The following is a 22,777-nucleotide window of genomic DNA, read 5'->3' on the forward strand; positions in this document are numbered from 1 at the left end:
AGCTTTGGAAACTAAGTGCGGTCACTCGTCCAATCAAGCTTTGTCCCTCCTTTGACTTTTGGGGGGGGACCTCATTTTGCATAGGACCTCAATCTTCTCAGGGTTGGCTTCAATTCCGCATTGGTTGACCATATATCCTAAGAATTTTTCGGAGGCAACCCCGAAAGCGCACTTGAGGGGGTTGAGCCTCATCCTATACATTCTCAAGAACTGGAAGGTGTTGTTGAGGTGCGTTATGTAGTCCCCAGCTTCGAAAATTTTCACAAGCATGTCTTCTACGTAGACCTCCATTGTCTTGCCGATGAGGTTCACAAACATTTTGTTGACGAGCCTTTGAAATGTGGCCTCGACGTTTTTCAACTCGAAGGGCATCATCTTATAGCAGTAAAGGCCTCTGTCTGTGATAAAAGAGGTGTGTTCCTCATCGATCGGGAGCATGTAAATTTGGTTATAGCTGGAGTATGCATCCATGAAGCTCAACAACTCGTGCTCAGCCATGGAGTCTACTAGTTGGTCAATCCTTGGGAGTGGAAAGCTATCCTTCGGGTAAGCTTTGTTGAGGTTAGTGAAATCAATATATACCCTCCATTTTCCATTGTGTTCTTCACTAAAATCGGGTCGGAGACCCACCTCGGATAGGTGGCCTCCCTGATAAAGTCATTTCGGATGAGCTTCTGAACTTTTTCCTTCAGGGTCTCATACCTCTTAGGGTTAAAGGCTCTTCTTTTGTCTGTCCGAGGCAAACTTATGATCAATTTTCAAGTGGTGACAACTAACCTTGGGGTCTATGCCTAGCATGTCATCATGCCTCCAAGCAAAGACATCAAGGTTCCTACTTAGAAAATCATTGATCTTTATTTTTCAAATTGTTGGACAAGCCTTTGCCTACTTTCAACAATTTGGATTGGTCTCGGGGATCCACCGAGAAGCTCTCAAGTTCCTCAACTGGGGATGCTTGTGATTCGTATTCAATTATGCGGGGGTAAATCTCATCGATGACCAATACTTCTGGAATGGGTGGTGCGTCGATCATTTCCACATCTTCCAGTTTAGAGGGAGCATCACCTGGGACATCAGCTATGACTATGTCGGCGATAATCACATGGACGTCCCGGGGCTCTACCTTTCTGATAGAGCTTAGATAACACTCTCTTAAGCCTCTTTGGTCGCCTCTCACCGTTGCCACCTCATTTTTTGTTGGGAATTTCATGTATAGGTGGTGGATAGAGGTGACGGCTTCCAATTCCTTTAGAGCTAGCCTACCCAATACTCCGTGGTAGGTCGATCGACTATCAACTATGAGAAACTCCATGAAGTTCATTGTAGTTTGGGGAGACTCCCCCATCTCCATTGCAAGGTGATCTTTCCTTTCGGAGTTATGCTATCTCCGGTAAATCCGTACAAGGAAGTGGAGGTGGGCGTCAACTCATGGTCCAGTATCACCTTATCAAAGCTGGACTTGAATAGAATGTTGGCAGAGCTATCGTTGTCAACTAAGATTCGTTTGAGCCCATTCTAGGCTATGACCACTCTCACCACAAGTGCATCACAGTGGGGGTAGTGAACTCCTTCAGCGTCCTCCTGGGTGAAGACAATAGGTGGAACTTGATTCCTCCGGGGAGATGTGGTCCACAATATAGCTGGTCAGCGGGGGGTGCTTAGCCTCATGGGCGTAATTCCTTTTAGCGTTCCATTTTTCACCGCCCACATATGGGCTTCCAAATATGGTATCCACCTCGTGGATAGGGGCCTCATCCTTAGTTTGTCAATTTCTTCGGTGTCTGCACCTTTCCTTGGGCCTCTCTGCATCGTGTTCCCTTCATCACGGGGAAGCATCCCTTTGACGGGGAGCGGCCTTTTCACGCCCAGGTCGGTTGTCATACCTAGGTGGGGGCCTATTCACCTGGAGCAATTTATTTCTATCCCTGGGGGGTTCTTGCCGGGTACGGTGAGCATAGTCTCGACAATTTTCTGTGTCGTGGCCACAGGCCCGATGGTATATGCAGTATCCGAGAAGGTTCGAATTTGACATATTTCTAGGTCTTGAACCCTGGCCTCGGCCTTTTCCCCTGTGGGATCCTTGCGGAGTTTCCATCTGCTGGGTGTTAGTGACTGGGTTGATATCCTCATATGCCAAGGTAGGAACTGCGTTCAGAGTGGTGGTGGCAAGTGCTTGCCCAGAACTCTCATTACCGGCTTGGTTCATTTGGTAATACATCAAGTGGGAGGTCGGCCCTCTAACACACTGTCTTTGCGGAGGTGGGAGGCCTCTACTTGCCCTGTTTTTATGCTCAATCAATTCTTCATTGATGATCTCCCGTCTCATCATATCGAGTAGGACGTCATAGGTGGTGGGGTCTTGATTTTGCACGTCCCTCCAAAACAGGATATTCATGTTCAGGCCTTCTCTTAGTGCAAATAACGCCTCACGGTCGGTGACTTGCACATAGTACGTCATCTCATCACTGAAGCGTGATAGGAAGCTCTTCAGGGACTCCCCATGTGCTTGTCTCATATCTTGGAGATGTTGAATATGAGTCTTTCCCTCTTTGCTCATAGCGAACCTCTTCAAAAAGGTGGTCTTGAATTCGAGCCAACTTCTTATGCTCCCAGATGGTAACCTACTATACCAAATTTTAGCTGATCCACTAAGTGTTAAGTGGAAAGCTCTGCATTTCACAGCTGGGGTGGCGCCTCTTAAGCTCATGTGAGTTTTGTAAGCATTCAGGTGTTTCTCTGGGTCGCCTCTTCCGTCATACTTTGGTATCTTGGGCATAACGTAGTGGTTTGGGACCTGGATATTCCTTAGTTCCTTTGAGAATGGCAGGTTTTCATCATCATCGTCCAAGTCACAGGACCTCTGCTGCTCATCTGAATCGTTTTCATTGGCCTCATACCTTGGAGGTTGGTGAGAGGTTCCAGGATAGTTCCTAGCCTCCTCTTCCCTCATTTGGTGCCTATTTCTAGGCAGTGTAGCACGGGGGGTATTTTCATGTTTCTTCCGGCTGTTGAGGCATTGGAGGTGGGGGTTGTGGCCTTGTCTAAGGTTCGCGAGGCTGTTGTTGCCTAGGCCTCAGTTCTGTAGGGTTGATTCTATCAAACACTACCTGACCTCCTATGTCTTCGTTCTTGCTCATATGGAGGTGGGAAGTTATCATGGTTCAAAGGGGCCTCGGTGGGTTGCCCAGAAGCATAGTTGGAAGAAACATCAACTTCCACTTCTCTTTTAAATGGGCTTCTACCTCGACTATAGTCCGGCGAGGCAATCCTCTGACTTTGAACTTTATCTTTTTGCTTGTAGTGCCCTTGGGGGGCATATGGAGGAATAGAGAAGCTTTCCTGACCTTGCATTTGGGTCATGAGTTCCCTCATAGCCATGTTCTGACTAGCAATGCTCCTCATGTTGGCTGCCATGGTAGCCATTTATTTTGATAGCCGGCTTGTCACTCGCATTCCACCTCTTTTATGGCAGTGGTGGAGTCGGTGCCGAGCTGCTGGGGCAGCTGCTGGAGGGGGCGCACGTGCGTTTTCTCTCACCCTTCTGGGGGTGTATCTTCGTTTGAACTCATTTTCTTTGTTTGACCTTCAGATTTTTACCAAGTTGTAGACCTTCCTCTTGTTCTTTTTCAAAAATAAATCCTTTTTCAAGGGAGATGCCCAAATGTTCCCCTTCAATAAGCTTTCACCACAAGAGTGTTTGTGGTTATTGTATGGATTCCCACAGACAGCGTCAATCTGTTGACCCCAAAAAATGTTGCCAACAGATGCCGGACCCACCCGCACACACGTGAGTGAAAGTCCAACACGCTAAGACATGTGGACGGTTTAAAATAGACAAATCAAGGGCGTGGGAGTAGCTCAACGGTGCGGGATGGGAACGTTCGGAATCCGGCGGGATGTTTGTAGACCGATTTTACAATAATTACCAATCGATATTTGTAAATGTGTATCTAAGTATGTATGAACTCGTTTGTGTTGCAAGATAATAAGAAAGAGAGAATTGAGTAAAATATGATTTCTTGTATTGATTCTTGCATTAGCCTTTGTATAGGGTACATGGGGGAGTATTTATAGTGTCATAAGTTAGATCGCGACATTTGATTCGAGGTACACGTGGTCTCATCTGATTAATTTACATATCAAATTGTAGGCATCAGCCGCACCTAGCCTACTATACATTTATTGATTGGCAGAGCCGCCTCTACTAGTGACAAGACTTAACATTTACCCTCACGACAAACGTTCTATCAATCATTCAAGTAAGATCTTTGGGCAGATGATCTCTTGGGAGAAGTGTCTGTGGAAGATGCTGCTTTGTGATTCGGAGGCTGCTACCTCGGCTACAGAGCTTCGGCCAGCAGGGCCTCATCCACCTTCAAAGGGTTTCAGCATATGGGCTTGGAAGCTCCTTAAGAGGTAATAATAGATGGGCCTGAGTATATATGAGCCTAGGCTTCTGTGGACCTCGGTTTGTGGGCCTTGGCTATGCAAATCACCTTGGCTTGAGTGCCACGTGGTTCGGCATGAGTTGGCTGTGAGCCTCGGTGGGTTGTCTAACTGTGCAAACACGTAACCGATTCATATCCCTTTGTACTTTATATCCGTGGATTTATGTATTTTTCCGTTTTGATGCATTTTACATTTGACAAAACGATGAATGTAAATATAATGTATGCCAAGGCTGTGTTTGATGCATTATAATGTATAATGCATTTTACATTTTACATCTATAATGAATGTAAATATAATGCTACGCCTACGCGTGGTTTTATGTACATTTTAGATCCAAAAAAGTATAGCAATATAATTACAATAATCAACTTGAGAATACGACTTAATTGGGTGTTTTTTCTTGCACAATCGAATTGTGTATGGTTAAGATCTTGCTCAAGATTCTGACGAATATTAATTAAGAAGAAGGTTCTGAAGAACCATTAAGATTTTAGTTAGAATCAATGAAGTTCATATATGACTTTTCTTTAAATTAAAATTCTTCATTCCTCGTACTCTTTTTCAACCACACACTCACACAATAAAATATTTTGGACATAAATTCGAAAATTTTCCTTATTTTTTAACCATATTCGTTTAGCTACCAGCATCCGTTTCCCCAGTCTCCGCTCATCCAGTATTCTGAATAAAGAGTGGGGGTACTTGGGGACAAATTGTAGAGGCAAGAATAATCTAATTTGCGCAAGAGGCTCAAAACCCACAAGAAGGCCAGCAAATAAGCCCAAACGAAACACGATATCCAACTTGCAAATACTCGAAAGATAGCCTAAACCACCTTTTGCTATCAAAATTTAATTCGAATTCTAGACTTAAAGTTGGGGAGAGTTTCTAGCAAAATTTGATTTTGATCAAGAAACTAACGACAAATACTTCCAACAAGATTGTTGATGTGAGAACGAAACTTTTTCATGTAACGCAATAATTTTGAGGCAACTCCTCTAACGCAACGCAATAGTTTCATTGAACAATTTGCTTGATATTATACTTGAAATAGACAGCCCACGTCCCTAAACAAAACTACAATATCAAAAGGATAAAGATATTTGTACAAAATCTTGTTGACAAAATGACTGCCTTTGGAGCCATTAATCTTTCATAAACTTGCAACTCGGCTATTCAGCCAAGAACCAACCCGTCCCGGATAGCTGCGGCAACATCTCGACAGAAGGATAATATTATGGTCCCTAATGACAGCACCTGTGCCATAGTTAGTTATTAACCCCAGTTGAAACTATTGCACCTGTATTCGATACCAAAATGTTCACCTGATCTCCGGTTGTCTCTACTCCATTCGATCCCAGCTTCAGGTGGATATCCGTATCCCGGCGGTGGTTGTGGAGGTGGGTACCCACCATAAGACGGTGGTGGTGGGTACTCGTACCCTGGTGGGTAATGCTCTATAGCCTGGTCAAACGGATAAGGAGGATATACTCCTCCTGGGGGTGGAGGAGGATACGCAAAGCTGGGACCCACAGCCGGATATGCTATAAAAGGTTCCTCGTCAAGTTTAGGGGCGCCAGAAACAGGTGCTGGTGGAGCCGCCACTGCACCGGTAAACTTATATGAAAAAGTTATTTGACCTTTAGGTTGACCATTAGGTTTCCTCACTTGGTAACTCACAAATTGCTGCTGCTTTCCACAGTTACCGGCGGGGTCCAGAGATTCAAGAAGGTCGTTAATGGGGACATGGACTTCGCCAATATCTTTATCGCCTAACGCACGTTCACAAACAAGCATGAAATCAAGAGTCAGAAGATTCTTCCGGAGCGCCGCCTCTTCCACCGTGAATTTTATAGGAGAATTCCATGCGGGGTGGGTGTCGCCGTCTCTGTCCACCGGCGTCTTCGTCGTCTGCTTTGATTTTTTGTCCCCACCTGAGAGTGAAACCACCACGTACACGCCCATCTTCGTTATGAGGTTCACCTTGTTGAGATCTTTACCATATATAGAGTTAATTTCCAACGTGCGATGATCCATAACGATAATTAATGAAAAGACACACAGTTTTTGTTTAGTATTTGGTAGAGTTGAGGAGTTTTAGAGAGAGAAATGGCAAATGATGAATCAAACTGTCCACGGGGAACGAACAAATTTATGTTGGTTTTAAACACGTTTCGAGGCGTTACCTGGTGGCTTCATTTATCTGAGATAAGAAGTAATCATGGTTAAGTTAAGGCCTTAAGGTTTTACGTTCTTATATAGGTTAATTATTGCATTTATCATTTTACTTCTCGTCAAGTTAATTACGCGTTGCCAAATTTACAAAGTCTTTCTCGATGGTCAATCAACTTCAAATTTTATTAACCTTTAATCATTCGTTAGGCTTCCATTTCATATTGTTTACAGACATATCAACGTAAATAACAAAATTCGTATGGTTAACAAAGCATTATTAAAAATGGCATTTTTCAAAACAAAATGACGTGTTTTGTAACACTTCAAACTAAAATCTCCAAATTCACAAGAATTAGTTGGCTTCACACAACAACTCCTTGTAACGCGTGAACGAATGTGCGCTAAATTGGTGAAATGAAATCAGATGAACAAATAAAGTAATATCGATAAAATAAAAAAATAAAAAAATTCGATGACATTATAACAAATCGTTAGAAAGTTCAATAACTAATGAAATAATAAGCATCCTTACAATTCACAGTAACAAAATGTTTCCACGTGCTTAGAAGTTGCAAAGACAAGTTTGATAATTCATCGTTGATTAAGATGCAAGTCTAATTGTTAAATAGGATTTTTTTTTATTTTTCCAACCATGAAGCAGTCAAATGAGCTATGGTATCTTCTAGAATCGTATTTTGACCAAACTGAGTTCTCAAAAGACTAGGAATTTGCAAATGAAACTATTATTTATGGAGCAGTCAAATGAGCTATGGTATCTCGTTATTGCTCATTGCCTATTTACTTGTCATTTAGAAAATTTGTACACCCAAAAATTGAGTTTATGTTGTCATAATTTAAGGCTAAACATATATCCCATAACACTCTGTCTTCATTCACTAGAAGCATTGCCTGAAATATGTTTTAATTACAATATTGCCCAAAATATCGCTAGTGACATTAGGTAAATCATAAATTGAAGTCATCGAACCTCTTAGAAAAGTATTTCGTTGATGATTTAAAGTAATGTATCCATAATTTTTTTTTTTCTCAAGTCGAGTTGCTTCCAATTAGAAAGAATTTCTTATTAACAAAACTTTTAGTTTGAGAGTCCGTCCATTTCACCATTATAGAATTTTCGCCATGAAGAAGAAGTAACAAAGAATAAGAATTACAAGACTGACTTTCTCAAGCCTCTGCAACCTTAAAATCCAAAATCTCACCGCATACATATTTTTTGGTCAAAAATCTTTGACATGAACCAGAAATGAAATTGTAAGATGAAACAAATCCCATGTAATACCAACTACCATTTTTTATTTTTATTTTTTCGCAATTTTAATAAAATCTTCTACCATCTTGACAGTGTCCTTTTTACCTAAACTACTGTCATTCCTGAGCACATTATGAAGGAATGCAGCAAGCAATTATAGGAATGTCACAAATCTTAAATGCTAAGGTTTCAAAATCTCTGACCAGCCAAACGTATTACCTATCCATATTACATATCACACCTAGAAATCAAGTCATTACTCATATTCCTATGTCACTGTCCTCTTTTATTAACACACCTAATTGAGACAAAACAAAAACCCAATCAAGATAGAACCAAGTACTCTACTTTTCCATTGTTTTGCACATGATACAGTTGATCAGATGATGCACTAATATCGTAATCTATACCCTCAAAAAAAGAAAAAAAAAAATGGTAAAGTTGGCTTGCATGGGCCAGCCATTGGGCGACTGGCAATCTAGCCTATTATAGTGTATCTATCCTTCTGTGTATATATGTATGAGTATCTATTGATCCATTGCCAATGGCAGATACTTCTTGATCGGATAAAAATCAAGAAGTATGGGATAAAAATCAAAGGTCCCCCCCGTAATAACACTGATTTCTTCAGAATGACTAAGCCTCATCTCCAAGAGTTTGGCTAAATTTGTTGCAAGCAAAACCTATATCCACTTATCCACGGATGCAGTAGCCACAGATTACTGTCACATGAGAACATATAAAAATTTCAGCATGAAGGAACCAAGAAATGCACTTTAACTGAGTTTTCTGTTTGAACTACAAAGCAGGAAAAACTGACTAGCATCCACTTCCTCGGCCTCAACGTAGCAGTATTCTTCTCCCATATCCCATTTATCGGTGTTCAAAATTTCAGATTAAAGCATGATTTCTCACCTTTGGAGAGTTCAGTTTCTTTCGGGGACCTTATGAACTTTAACACTTGCACTGTCTACTGTGGCATTTACATGTCCAGGCTAGCGAGATAACAATTATGATGTGCTCACCATACAAATCTCATTTCCCACAACCGAGGTCATTTTCCCAACGTCTGTCATACTTGGTAGAGAGGGTTGAATAATATTCAATAATATTAAATAAGGGAAAAAAAGTGAAAATCTTTTGTCATACCACTCAGTCTATTGAAACTGCTCCCTCAATTCCCTATTGCAGAACCTGAATTTTCCGATCGCCACAGTTAAGCATACCATTTTCAGCTTCTTAAATCTGGAAATCCACAGTATTGTTGGGAAACTCATTAAGGGCGACCACACAACAGGCAAACTCCGAAAGTCTAGATGCTCTGTTCACTTAACTACAGGAATTTTTACTTTTCCGCCGATTTGCAGTTAAAAATCCATTCGCCAGAGCTTCAAGTGCTCGGACAGTTGGAGGCCGGTTCCTAGTGCTATGCCTTCGAATATTCATGCTAGGCTTCTGCTCATAACTAGATTCAATGGCAGAGGAATTTTTTGATTCTGTTGCTAAGAAAACATTCTCCAAGTCCGGGGGAACTTGTGGAAAATTAAGGTCAATCGATGTCTGAGTTTGCGGGTTCTCCACAGGGGCTTCTGCTGCATCAATATTTCTATTAGGAGTACACTCAACGCTACCAATGGGACTACCTTTTGGGGAACTGGTGGATGACAACTTATCTTGAGAAGAACCAACTTCAATCGATATGCACTCAGAAAATTCATGAATGCCAGAGAAGCAACTAGAAATCTTATTTTCTGATCTAGGAACCCTCAAGGAATGAATCGAGCCATTTCTTGTTTCCTCACAACTACAAGCAGTTAGTACCCTCTGCCGTTTCATGATGGGAGCAATAATGTCTACATTTTCTTGTTTCTGCTTCCGGCTCAAGCGGGAGTTTACCACCTCCCTCGATTGTTTGTCCTCGTGTAAATATTTTTTTTTTTCTTCAAGCTACTCAATAACATATTATCATCATCAGGACTACTGGTATGGATATCTTGGCATGGGGCATTAACGTAGTGATCTTTCCTACCAGGAAGCATTTCCCCGTTGAATTTCGTTGTCTGGATAGTGGCATCATGATCTGTCTCTCCAGAATCAACATGCATGGTATTGACACTATCAGATTCATCAATGTTCTTATCAGTGCTTTTCTCATCACTAACTTTGGAACAGTTTCGCGAAGTCAACATGTAGGAAATTTCAAATGGAAGGCTTCTCAATTCTTTAAATTTACAAGGTTTCCCATTAGTGAGACTGGTAACTACAACCGTAAATTTCATAATTTCACTATTGCGATTCGGAGTTCGGGGTTGAAGATAACAATGGCGTTGCCTTGTAGGCAGATCATGATCATCTTGTTCTTTGTTACCATTGTCTTCTCCTGCTTCAAGCTCAAGAAGCCCAGGTTCTTTGGCAACTTTGCTCAAGACGTCACTCACAGAATCAAAATATTGGTCTCCTTTCACTAGTTTCCTTCTTGAGAATTTTCTGACACCAGGAATTAGAAAAACTGATGCGGACATCACTTATATTATTATCGCACTATTTTACTTTTTCTAGTTATTGGGCTTGTATTATTGGTTTGGTCCAAACCCATCACTGGTAGGGTTATGCTTTTACTATTTATATGGTTTTCAGTTGTAATTTCAGGAGACGATGATTAATTAGAATTGAAATATTGTTTGGCTTGCAGCCGTTTTCTCCCTCCCCTCTCTTTCCCTGATTTCTTCTCCTCTTCTCCCTACTCTCTGTTTCTCCTCCCCGTTTCTTCTTCTTCTCCCCTGGTTTCTTAACTTCTTCCTGGCTACTTCTTCTTATTGAAATCCTTCAATCTATCCTACATCAAATTTGGTATCAGAGCCTAAACTTGGGTAATCTCTCATCTCCAAAGTGATCAAAAATATTTTCGATGCGATCGTAGGAATAGGGATCAGATTCGTAAGCGAGAACGAGATAATTTTGAAATTTTTACTCAATGGAATGCCCTTAAATAAGGAAATCAATTAGTGACTGAGTATATCGCGCAATTTGAGGAATTTCGAACCAAATGTCATTTAATTGAGGATGAAAGCATGACTTTGAGTAGGTTTAGCCAAGGTCTGAGAGATGATCTTAAGCGCGAGCTTTCCCTTCGAGGTGTCACTACTCTTGATCACGCTTATTCTTTAGCTCGAGATTTTGAGTTGATTATTAGTACTCCATATGAAAAGCGTGGTCATCGTCGTTCACCCATCTCATTAGCGTCGCCTCATCATAAGTCTATCATAAAACCTTCTCCGTCTAATGTTCCTCCTGTTTGGAAAAATAATTGTAAAGGTCGTGATAGTCCAAGATCTTCTTCTTCATGTAGAAAGCGTAATGGCAATCATCTTTCGATTTCATTGGCTCCACTTCCTCCTGTTAAGTCCCTTCTAGGACCTCCCCCGTATAATGTGGCTCCACTTCCTCCTGTTAAGTCCCTTCTAGGACCTCCTCCGTCTAATGTTCCTCAAATTTTGGAAAATAAGGGTATAATTTGTGAAACTCCAAAGACTTCTCATTTGCTATGTATCAACTGTAAGGATTTTGGCCACATCTCTTCCAAATGTCCTAACGGAGCTTTAGTCATAGAAGAACGAAAGAATGCAATAGAAAAGTCGTTAGAAGATCTAGCATATGGCCGTAAACTTGAAGATTTTGATGATTATAGTGAGTACACTTCCTTAAGTGGAATCCCGACCCTTCCCGAGACTTTAGAAACTATACCCCTTGTTTCCGACAACTCTCGATCACATGTTATATGTCATACCCTTACCCAACTTAAAGAGTTTGATGATTTCACTAGTCACCCTTGGAAAATCCAGTCGCTTGTTGTTAGCACTAAATCGAAATTCTCCACTACTGACCAACCTCAAACTGATGGTCAAATCGAAATTGCTAACCGAAGTCTTGACAATTTATTACAGTCTCTAGTACAGAAAAATCTTGAAAATTGGGACTCGATCCCCTCAACTGTTCACATCGCATATAACAATTCTGTGAATCGGTCTCTAGGTCTAAATCCATTTGAAGTTGTTCATAGTTATAAGTCTAGGCGACCGTTAGAACTTATTCCCATGTCCCCGCATGCTAGTGTGTTGTTGTCAGCTGAAGCATTTGTATATCATCTTCATGACTTGCATATTGAGATCAATAAACAACATGACGCAAGTAATGCATTATATAAACTTCAAGCTGATTCGCATAAACAATATTTTGAATTTAATATTGGGGATTATGTCATATTGCAAGCTTGTAGTGTTGGTCCTTTAAAAATTTTAAAGCATATTGGTTCAAATACACATGTCATTGCCCTTTCATCACATTTTAGCCACCACTCTACTTTAAATATTGAGGACTTCATTACTTACAAATACCGTATTACTTCCTTTGATGATCAATTTCTACCTAACTTTGTGAACCCCCAATTTGATTATATTGATATTTCTACTTTAATACCAACTATCACAGCACACAAAAATAAAATTGATGTTATTTTAGATGAACGTGTTGTATTGACCAATGATGGCAAAATTCAGTACTTTCTTGTTTGTTGGGTAAATCGACGTACTTCTTATGCTCTTCATTATGTACAATCATGTGAAAATGTTGAAGATGAGGTGCATGAGTATTGGTTATTTGAAGTCCAGTATCAGTACTTGGTTAGAAGGAAAGATCGGTCCCCTTGGTCAGATCATATTTTTGGGAATAAGCTATAGTTTTCAGTGCTATCAATTATGGAATTTCGTTACTTGATTCGTCAGAAAGATCGTCCCCCGTGGCTTGACTTGAAGCATTTGGAGTATCAGATTGACTGCAGCCTATACTATCTATCAACTCGACAGGGTCGAGTTTTTCTCCCATCCCGGGAGAGTTGATGAGGATATCGGACGACGTTTACTTATTTTATTTAAGCTTTATTTATTTTCTTGGACTATTATTTAAATTTGGACTTGTATGGGCTCGGGCCCAAGCTCGTTAGGGTTGCTTTACTATTTAAACCTATTTTGCATTCTAATTTTCAGTTGATGATGAATGAATAATTATTTTGGTGGCTTATGGCGCATCTCTTCCCTTCTTCTATTGAATTCTTCTTCTATCCCCTCCCTTAATTCCCCATTCTTTCTGAATCTTTCTTCTGTTTCTATTAATCATCCTGTTGGTGCTGCATCAAAAACCAAACCATGCTTCAAACCAACAATAAAGGTTTGATCTTTAGGTTTCTCTGAATGCCAACCTCTTGCCAGTAAACGAGGCCAAACTGCTTCCCAGAATAGATCATTTGAGCGAGCTTTGCTCAATTCGTAATCTCCCGTTAGAAACTTGATAACTTCGCTGGTTGTAAGGGACGACCATGCTTGGACTGTTGGTATTTTTGGGCGCATAGCAACAACTTGATTGGACCTTGAAGTTTCCAAGGCCATTCTCGTGAGATCTTGCTTTCCTTTACCAATGGCACTTGCTTGTACAAGAACTTTCATCCCAACCATGGCCTTCAAAGAGGATATGTAGTCTTGTAGTGACAATTTCCCTTCCCCAAATGACTTCGAGATCTGCCAAGAAATTGAAATGCGGTGGTGATTCAACATTTGTCTGCAGTTTCTAGTAGATGTTATAATAGAAACTTGGGAATACAATTCTCTAGACGATTAAGCATAAATTATTTAGAGGTCGATAAGAAAAACTAGTTGATGCATATTTGATTTCGAATAGCTTCAATTTTCTACCAAGTTGTCTCTTACAAAACAACATGAAATTTGACTTGGACAAGACGACTTTGCTATCTCTCTGTGCGTGTGGTTGTCTATCAGAGCAAAGAGGTTGGTTGTCAACAATCGTTGTTATACTTAATTCACAAAATTTAGTATGCTTGAGGCAAATCTTTTTCCCTCACCGCAAGTAGTATATGCAGAAATAATTCTTTCAAGTACCTCCAGTAGAGCACTTTGACATTCTTTTGACATGCTAGGAAGTATACGAGACATTAATTCCTGTTGCCTCAAACCAGAAAATATCTTCTGCCTATATAAACACCTTTTGTTTGTCATCTTTCGGCCTTCTGACCATCTACGATAGTCCTCGGAACCATAAAATTTCCCATAATAAAATGACAATATAGAACCGATCTCTTTACTTTCAATGACTTGCCTAAGCCGAACAAAGTTCTTCTCAAAGATGTACAAACCAAGAAGGAAGCTATCTTTCTCGATGTAACTCCAATAATCACTAGGTAATCCGGGAGTCAAAAAGTAGCCTCGGTCGCTGGATTGGTGGAATTTGTCTTCAGTTGGTAAATTTTCTGATTCCTTGATACTATTAACTTCTGAAGATCTTAAATCTGAAGCAATATTTGGTTCTTCCCATGTGTCTTGCTTCATGCACCCACCTCGAGGATTGATCCACACTACTGGCATGGGCAACCCAATAAAGAAGTAATAGTGAGAATGAACTCCAATCTGTGCATCTGTTGAATTCCTTGGGTATGAAATATAGAGGGACTTTTCAGTAGATGGTGGAATTTCAAGTTGATAATCATCTCCAATTCGAGGAAGGATATCTGGCTCTCCAAAGTCATCACATGCATCAGAAGAGTCTAAGGGAAGTAAATGCTCAACTGACATTTTATCAACACAATCTCCATTTTGATCTAAGCTAACAGAAGCCATCTGCCAAAGAAATTAACTAATTTTCTGAATAAATATACCATTGACTTCATACAGGCAATCAAATGGTTAACAATAAAAAGTGTCAAACCAAATTCGATGGGATTTTATGTTCTGAGGATCGCCCATAAAATAATTCAAATGAAAAAAAAAAAGAAGAACAAGAAGAACAAGAACTTAAATCTCAAATGATTGCTCAAATTAAACTCCAATCCAGTGCCTTGTATAGGAAGTCAAAACTCAAATAGCCACAGATGATAAATAAGCATAGGATAATTAGAATAGAGAGCATATGCAGCTTAAGATGTTGGGACAACAGCAACCCAAGATTACTTTCATGACCTATACAATGTCTTAAAACAGAAAGTATATGTGATATTACTTTTTTAGCATTGTACCATATAGAAACTGCCGAATGATTAAACAATTTGTAATTAATCTTCACAGCACGGTAAATGAGTTTTATCTCACATGTAGATTATAGTTATGGTAGCGTCCCTCTTTTCTACTATGGGGATTCCATCCATTTGAAATATGCATATTGTTTTTGCAAATGCAGTCGATATAGTTCCAGTTTACTGTTTTACAATTCACCCTACCAATGTCAATGTCTAACTATTACAATGCATAATCCCCTTCATATAGGGCTTAAAATTAAATTACTAACCATTACAATGCAGAGTCCCCCTTTATATAGGTTTAAAATAATCTAAATTAAGTAGAAAAATAAAACTTAAATTCTACTGAAACGTTTATATCTGGTGATTGAAGATGATGGTGCTTTTGGAGATGAAAATGGCGGTGGTGGATGGAATGCGATAGGATATTGTCGGCGTGGCTGAGTTTGATCGAAGATTGTGCGCTTTTTTAATGGTGGTGCGATGCAAATCTAGAGAATGTGGTGATGATGCTATTTTTTTGGTGGTGGAGATGGTGGCAATTGTGGTGGTTTTGGTAGCTAAAATAGGTGGCAACAGCAATGGTGGTTTTGGTGGTGAAAATAGGTGGTGATAGTGACGGTATGGTAGTTTTAATCACATGTGATAATCCTATAACAACGAGTGTTAACTGTTAAGACGACGATGGTATAACATTGAAAGTTAAAAGGGGTGTGCTACCAATGTCCATAGTGAAAATATTAGTAAAATGTGTGTAACATTGTGTTACAAGCGATAGTGTTAGTAGTGTTGGCAAAGGCGACAGTGTAAAAATTTAATACATTGTATTACAAATTTATCGTAAAATAATTTTTATAAAAAAAAGAATAAAAAGGTATTTTGAGGAAAAAAAAAGGAATAAAAAGGTATTTTGAGAATTGAAAAAAGTTTAAAAGGAAGTATAGAAAGTGTACTTATGAATTGTTCCATTCATGCATTTTATTAGATATTGGTATAATGAGGTGAATATGTATATTGCTAACTAGTGTTTTATTATTATTATTATTATTATTATTTTTTTATTTTTTTGGGTTAAAGGATGGCAGTACTTCCGAGATTTTGTTAACATGCCCTCACTTATGATGAAAGAATACCATAGTTACGTGTGAAAATGCTAGAAGCAGTAAACGAGGAAGTATTACTTCCCTTACAATGGAAGTGAATGCTAAAAACAAAATAAATGTAAAGCTGTAAAAAACGGAAGTACTACTTCTCTTACAATAAGGACTGATGCAATTAAAGATAAAAATAAGAATAATATAAGAATAAAAGTAAACTTGTAATTCATGTTCTAATGCTGGGTAGTCCATGTAATGCCTCAAGCTGCAAGGACCGGAACGTTGCTAGCTTAATTGTACTTTTAGCCGTAAACTTAAAAAAATAGTTAAACTTTTAGAGGAAATTATAAATATTTAATTTAAGAATATTTTTTTTAAAGGACAATAAATGACAACATAACTCAATACAAAAGAAACTAATTCCTAATGTCTTCAGGTAACATCTATACATAAATATATTTTTGTTGCGTGAAATTCTAGGCAAGAATTTAAAAATAAATGTTGTTTGACTTCCCTTTTTGTACAGTAAGTTTTAAAGTAAACTCGTTTGCATAGTAATTTAGGTCGAAACTTTAAAAAAAGTAGGGAACTTCTCATAATTTAACATATCCAAAATTTAGTTTTCGTTGGCGACATATGAGATGTTAAAATATTTTTCAAAACCTCGCAGCGACTCGATTTGGACAATAACCAGCGCAGCATACTTAAGGTGGCATATAAAATTTCATAGATATTGGATTGACATGATTTTGAGTTTACTCAGTAGCTAATCTATGAGGCTATTAAATCCCACTGGTTTTGTCCAAAAATCCCAAGTAGCGATTGAGTTACGAATTTTAAGTTCAATGGCAGAAACTGGAATTTTCAGAAAACAGCAACACTATGTTTACTTAAAGTGACAAATAAAATTTTACCAATATCGGATTGACATGATTCTAAGTTTATTCAATAGCTAACTTATGAGGCTATCAAACACCATTAGCTTTGTTCAAAAATTCGAAATAACAAATTAGTTATGAATTTTTAAAATCTGAGCTGAAATTGAAATTTCTAAGAAAACAGTAACATTAACTAGTTGACATTTTTTTTAAAACGGTGTTTCGTAAGTAAATTCTAGATCACATATATATTTTTAAACATAACATATTCATAAGAAAATGTTCGTAGAAATAGTTTCATATACGATGTCCATAGAAAGTAATTAATAGGAAACGCAAATATTTCTTAATCAATTTAAAGTTGTTAATTCACCGGCTTTTCCATGTCAAATTGTATCTTCAACCACCATCATCCACGCCCCCAACAAAAGAACAAAATCAACCGTCGCACATAGATGGATTTTCGGCAAAATTCGATATTTATATCATTATCATAACACGTAAAGTTGGAGAATGATCATTCAAACTATAGTAGTGCCGAAGCACCTACCTGGAGGTACCATTTCATTCAACTTTTAATGAAAAATCAAATTTGAAAACGAAATAACACATGCACCTCAACCTACCTTGAATTTTCTTGGATATCAAAGAACAAATATATAGAAAACCTTTCTTCTTCTCATCCTTGTATTTCCCTTAGATTAAATTGACATAAAATATATTTTTTGAGAGAAAATAAGATGAAATTCGGATTTAAGGAAGGATGTAGTGAAAAAGTGACTTTCCACTTCTTGTAACCTTTCTTTTTAATGAAAAACAAAATGGGGGGAGTTGTATTATCATAAAGTTTGTTAAATTTGGATCTTTAACTAAGAATTTGAAAAATTTTTAAGCCTAAAAAAAATTCATAAAAAAGTTTTATAAAAACATCTACATGGTGATTCGAACCTGGGTTACTTATATGAAATATCATGTAGATGACCATTGGTGCAACCCAGTTATTCAATAAATCTTTGTAATCAAATTTACTTAAACTTAATCTCTTAAATTGTTGGGCTTTTAATTAATTTATGGTTTGGGCTTTCAAAATCTTAAATGGTTTAAGTTTCCACAACTCGTTTCTTGAATGAGATAAGCTCGTGGTGCTAGATCATCACAACATAAAAGCCAAGTTTCATTTTATTTCTCGGACTTCTACATCCTTTACATCTTAAACAAAATTTCGTCCTCGAAATTTACCTTATGGATTGGTAAAGAGTGTGGGATATTTGTCTTTAACTTCTTCTCCTTCTTCCCAAGTAGATTCTTCGACTCCATGATTATTTCATTGCACCTTGACCAGTTGAATCTCCTTGTTCCGTAATTTATGTACCCTTCGATCCAGTATTCTAATTGGTAATTCCTCATAAGATAATCTTTACGGACATCTAGGGATTGATAATTGACCACGTGATCAGAATATGTATATACTTCTTGATCATCGATATGTGAAATACGTTGTGAACTGCTGATAGTTCGGGCGACAAAGCTAATTGATAAGTCACACTTCCGACCCTATCAAATATTTCAAAAGGTCCGATATAATGAGGTCGTAGCTTGTCTTTCTTGCCAAACCTAAGTACACCCTTTATTGGTGCCACTTTTAAACAAAACTTTATCTCCAACTTGAAACTCCAAGTCCTTTCGTCTGATATCTGGATAGCTCTTTTGTCTGTCTTGCGCTGCCTTTATCCTAGTGCGAATCTTTTCAATGGCTTCGACTGTCATTTCAATGATCTCTGGCCCCAAAACTCTCTTTTCTCTGACTTCATCTCAATGAATAGTTGATCTATATCTTCTACTATAGAGAGCTTCATACGGTGTCATTTCAATAGTTGCTTGGAAATTGTTATTATATGCAAATTCCACCAAAGGTAAATACGATTCCCAATTGCCTCATAGATCCAAAACACAAGCTCTTAACATATCTTCCAAAGTCTGAATGGTTCTTTCAGATTGACCATCGGATTGAGGGTGATATGCCGTACTGAAATTCAATTTTGTTCACATAGTCACTTGCAAGGTCTTCCAAAACTTAGATGTAAATCTCGGATCTCTGTCAGACACAATGGATACGAGGGTACCATGCAATCTTACGATCTCTTTAATATACAACCATGCCAACTGATCTAGACTGAATGCCATTTTCACTGGAAGAAAATGAGCGAACTTCGTTAGACGGTCCACTATTACCCATATAGCATTGTACCCTCATGCTGATCTCGAAAATCCTACCACAAAGTCCATTGCGATATTCTCTCACTTCCATTCTGGTATATCCAATGGATTTAACAACCCTGCCAGTCTTTGATGTTCTACTTTAACTTGCTGACACACGATGCATTTTGCCACAAATAGACCTATACTTCTTTTCATATTTCTCCATCAAAATGTATCTCGAAGGTCTCGATACATTTTCGTACCACCAGGATGTGCGGTGTATGAGGTAGAATGAGCTTTCTCCAATATCTCCTTCCCCAAAACTTCATCCTTAGGTACACAAATTCTTCCTTTGAACATTACTGCTAATCAAAAGTTATTTCGAAATCCTTTCTCTTGTCAGTACAAATCTTGTTCTTGATCTTTTACAAAAATATATCTTTATACTGTGCTTCTATGATCTGATCTCTAAGAGTGGGTCAAACAATCAAAGTTGCTAAATAAGCAGTGACTTGTTCTGGTGTGGTAGTCATTTCGATTCGCAAATTTTTCAAATCTTTGATCAACTCCATCGGAATAGTAGGTAATGATGCGAACTGCCCCATCGACTTTCTGCTTAGAGCATCAACAACAACATTAGTCTTACCAGGATGGTAATGAATAGTACAATAATAATCATTTACTAGCTCCAACCATCGTCTCTGTCTCATATTCAATTCCTTCTGTGTAAAGAAATATTTGAGACTCTTATAATCCGTGTAAATATCACACTTTCCTCCATATAAGTAATGGCGCTATATCTTTAATGCATGAACCACCGCTACAAGTTCTAGATCATGCATCGGGTAGTTCTGCTCATGTTGCTTCAATTGTCTTGATGCATATACAATTACTTTTCCATGCTGCATCAGTACACATCCCAAACCTTGTTTGGATGCATCACTATATATAACAAAACCTTCTTAACCTTCAGGTATGGTTAATACATGTGCTGTAATCAATCGTTGTTTTAGCTCCTGAAAGTTTTGCTCACACTTATCTGGTCATTGAAATTTTACTCATTTCCTTGTCAATTGTGTCATTGGTCCAACTATTTTGGAGAATCCTTCCTTAAATCTCTGAAATATCCAGCCCATCCCAGAAAACTTTGAACTTCACCAACATTAGTCGATTTTTTCCAATTAGTGACCGCTTCTACCTTTACCGGATCTATTTCAATTCCTTGGACAATAACTACATGACCAAGGAATCCAACTTGTTCAAACCAAAATTCGCACTTTTTAAATTTTGCATATAACTTTTCCTTACGTAATGTTTCTAACGCTATTCTAAGATGCTCTTCATGTTGATTTTTACTCTTGGAGTATATCAACATGTCATTAATGAAGACTATGTTAAATTGATCCAAATACTGATGAAATACACGATTCATTAAATCCATGAACATTGCCGGAGCATTTGTCAACCCGAATGGCATAACTGTGAACCCGTAATATCCATAACGAGTTTGAAAAGCTGTCTTGGGTATATCATTTGCCTTAACCTTCAACTGATGGTATCCAAATCGTAAGTCGATCTTGGAAAATACCTTAGCCCTTTTCAATTGGTTAAATAAATCCTCGATTCTCGGGAGATGATATTTATTCTTGATGGTCAAACAGTTCAACTCCCGATAGTCAATACACATCCTCATACTTCCATCTTTCTTCTTTATGAACAATACTAGTTCGCCCCAAGGAGACACACTTGGTCGAATAAAGCCACAATCCAACAATTCTTGTAATTGAAATTTTAACTCCTGAAGTTCCTTTGGAGCCATTCTGTATGGAGCTTTAGATACTGGTGCCGCTCCGAGAACCAGATCTATTGTGAACTCCACCTGTCTATCTGGTGGAGTACCAGGTAGTTCTTCTGAAAACACATCTATAAACTCTCGTACCACTAGTACGTTCTCAATCTTTATTGTCGTCTGTTTTTCTCCTGAGATGTTAATTAGAAACCCTTGGTACGTTTATTTTCTCATCATTTTATCAGCTTGCAAGGCCGATACTAGTTGGAGATGGGGTTTGATCTTTATTCCGAGGAAAGAGAATTGCTCTTTTCCTGGTTTCTGAAAAGACACTTTCCTCTCTTTATAATGAATGGTTGCATAATTAGATCCCAACCAATCCATGCCCAAAATCACATCGAAGTTTTACATCTCTATCAGATACAAATTAGATTCTAATGTTTTTCCTTTGATTTCAAGATTTACCGACCTAACTAACTGATCTGTATTTAATGTTCTACCTGAGGAGATGCTAACTTCTAGTGTACTTTCTGACTTCTCACAAGTAATACTAGATTTAGCAATGAAAGACGTTGATATAAAAGAATGAGTAGCTCTCGAATCAAACAGTACATAAGCAGGTGTATTGAATATCAGTAAAATACCTATTATTACGTTGGAGTTTTCCTCTGCATCTTTCTAAGTCAGTGTAAAGACTCGTGCTTTTCCCTTTTTGTTCTGATCACTGTTATCATCCTTCTTTTGAGTGAACATAGGACAATCCTTAGCAATATGTCCTGGCTTACCGCACCGAAAACAGGCATTCTTCCTATACAAGCATTCACCACGATGAGGTTTACCACACTTCAGACAAGGCGCAACTGTAGCTACTATGACCTTGCTAGCACTAGATCCGATGTTAACCTTCTTATTTTGCCATTTGCCCTTTCCTTTGTCTTGACCATTTCACTTCCTCTTTCCAATATGCCCTCTATCTTGCTGGTCGTACAATTGATGGTGTTGCTCCGCATTAGCCTTTTGATACCAAATAGCGTGAGCTCGTTCCAACATCTCACGATATGATGTGAAACGATGTGACATAAGGATCATGCTTATGTCTGGGTTTAACCCTTGCTCGAACCTTCTAGTCTTCTTAATTTCCGTGTCAACTAGGTGTGGAGCATATCTTGAGAGTTGATCGAACTTTCGTTCGTAATCCATCAGGGACATATTACCCTGTTTGAGCTGAAGGAATTCACTTTCCTTAAAATCTCTTAGAGACTGAGGAAAATACTTGTCCATTAGTTCCTTTTTAAATTGTTCCCATGTTAACGCCAATTGCTGCTTCGGGGTTCTAGTTCGAGACATTGAATCCCACCAGTAACTTGCATCACCAATAAACATAAACTCTGCAAGTGAACCTTTTGGGCGTCAGTGCAGTTTATGAGTCGAAAAATTCGTTCTAGCTTACGAAGTCATTCCTCAACTACTAGTGGACCAGATACTCCATCGAAGGTAGGGGGCTTATGCCTTCAAAATAACTCAACCACCGAGGTATGAGTCGTGAGAGTAATAGGAGCTAACAGTGTAGGTGGAGCTAGGTTCTGATTCAGCCTGCCAAGATCTTGAACCGCTTGTAGGAGATCTCTTATCAAATTGTTCTGGTTTGCATGAGATATTTCCCTAGAAATAAGACATAATATCTCACATTAACTTCTTTTTCCAAAAATAGGATTAAAATAGGAAAATATTTTCTGCTCGAACCATAGTTGATTTTTTTTTTTTTGTATTATTAAAAGTACTCATTGAAATCAGGACATACAATAGTTTGACGACATTTGCTTCCATAACATTAAGGAA

At 38.5% G+C, this 22,777-nt stretch overlaps 3 protein-coding genes across 3 annotated transcripts; all 3 read right to left on the reverse strand.

The window, feature by feature from the left end:
* Positions 1 to 5,451: 5,451 nt before the first annotated feature.
* Positions 5,452 to 6,623, reverse strand: LOC111391501 (protein SRC2-like). The gene has a single exon (XM_023016733.1). It carries the CDS (start codon positions 6,487 to 6,489, stop codon positions 5,728 to 5,730), a length of 762 nt encoding a protein of 253 aa, XP_022872501.1. The 5' UTR covers positions 6,490 to 6,623; the 3' UTR covers positions 5,452 to 5,727.
* Positions 6,624 to 9,226: 2,603 nt separating this feature from the next.
* LOC111391502 lies at positions 9,227 to 10,419 on the reverse strand. Its single transcript, XM_023016734.1, has 2 exons — positions 9,910 to 10,419; positions 9,227 to 9,844 (listed from the first exon to the last, which is right to left on the reverse strand). Exons 1-2 carry the CDS (start codon positions 10,417 to 10,419, stop codon positions 9,227 to 9,229), a joined length of 1,128 nt encoding a protein of 375 aa, XP_022872502.1.
* An 11,464-nt stretch (positions 10,420 to 21,883) lies between these two features.
* LOC111391503 lies at positions 21,884 to 22,321 on the reverse strand. Its single transcript, XM_023016736.1, has one exon. The coding sequence runs from the start codon at positions 22,319 to 22,321 to the stop codon at positions 21,884 to 21,886; it is 438 nt and encodes a 145-aa protein (XP_022872504.1).
* Positions 22,322 to 22,777: the final 456 nt, after the last annotated feature.

Source organism: Olea europaea, unplaced genomic scaffold (genome assembly GCF_002742605.1).
Source record: "Olea europaea var. sylvestris unplaced genomic scaffold, O_europaea_v1 scaffold797, whole genome shotgun sequence".
Classification (NCBI taxonomy): Eukaryota; Viridiplantae; Streptophyta; class Magnoliopsida; order Lamiales; family Oleaceae; genus Olea; species Olea europaea.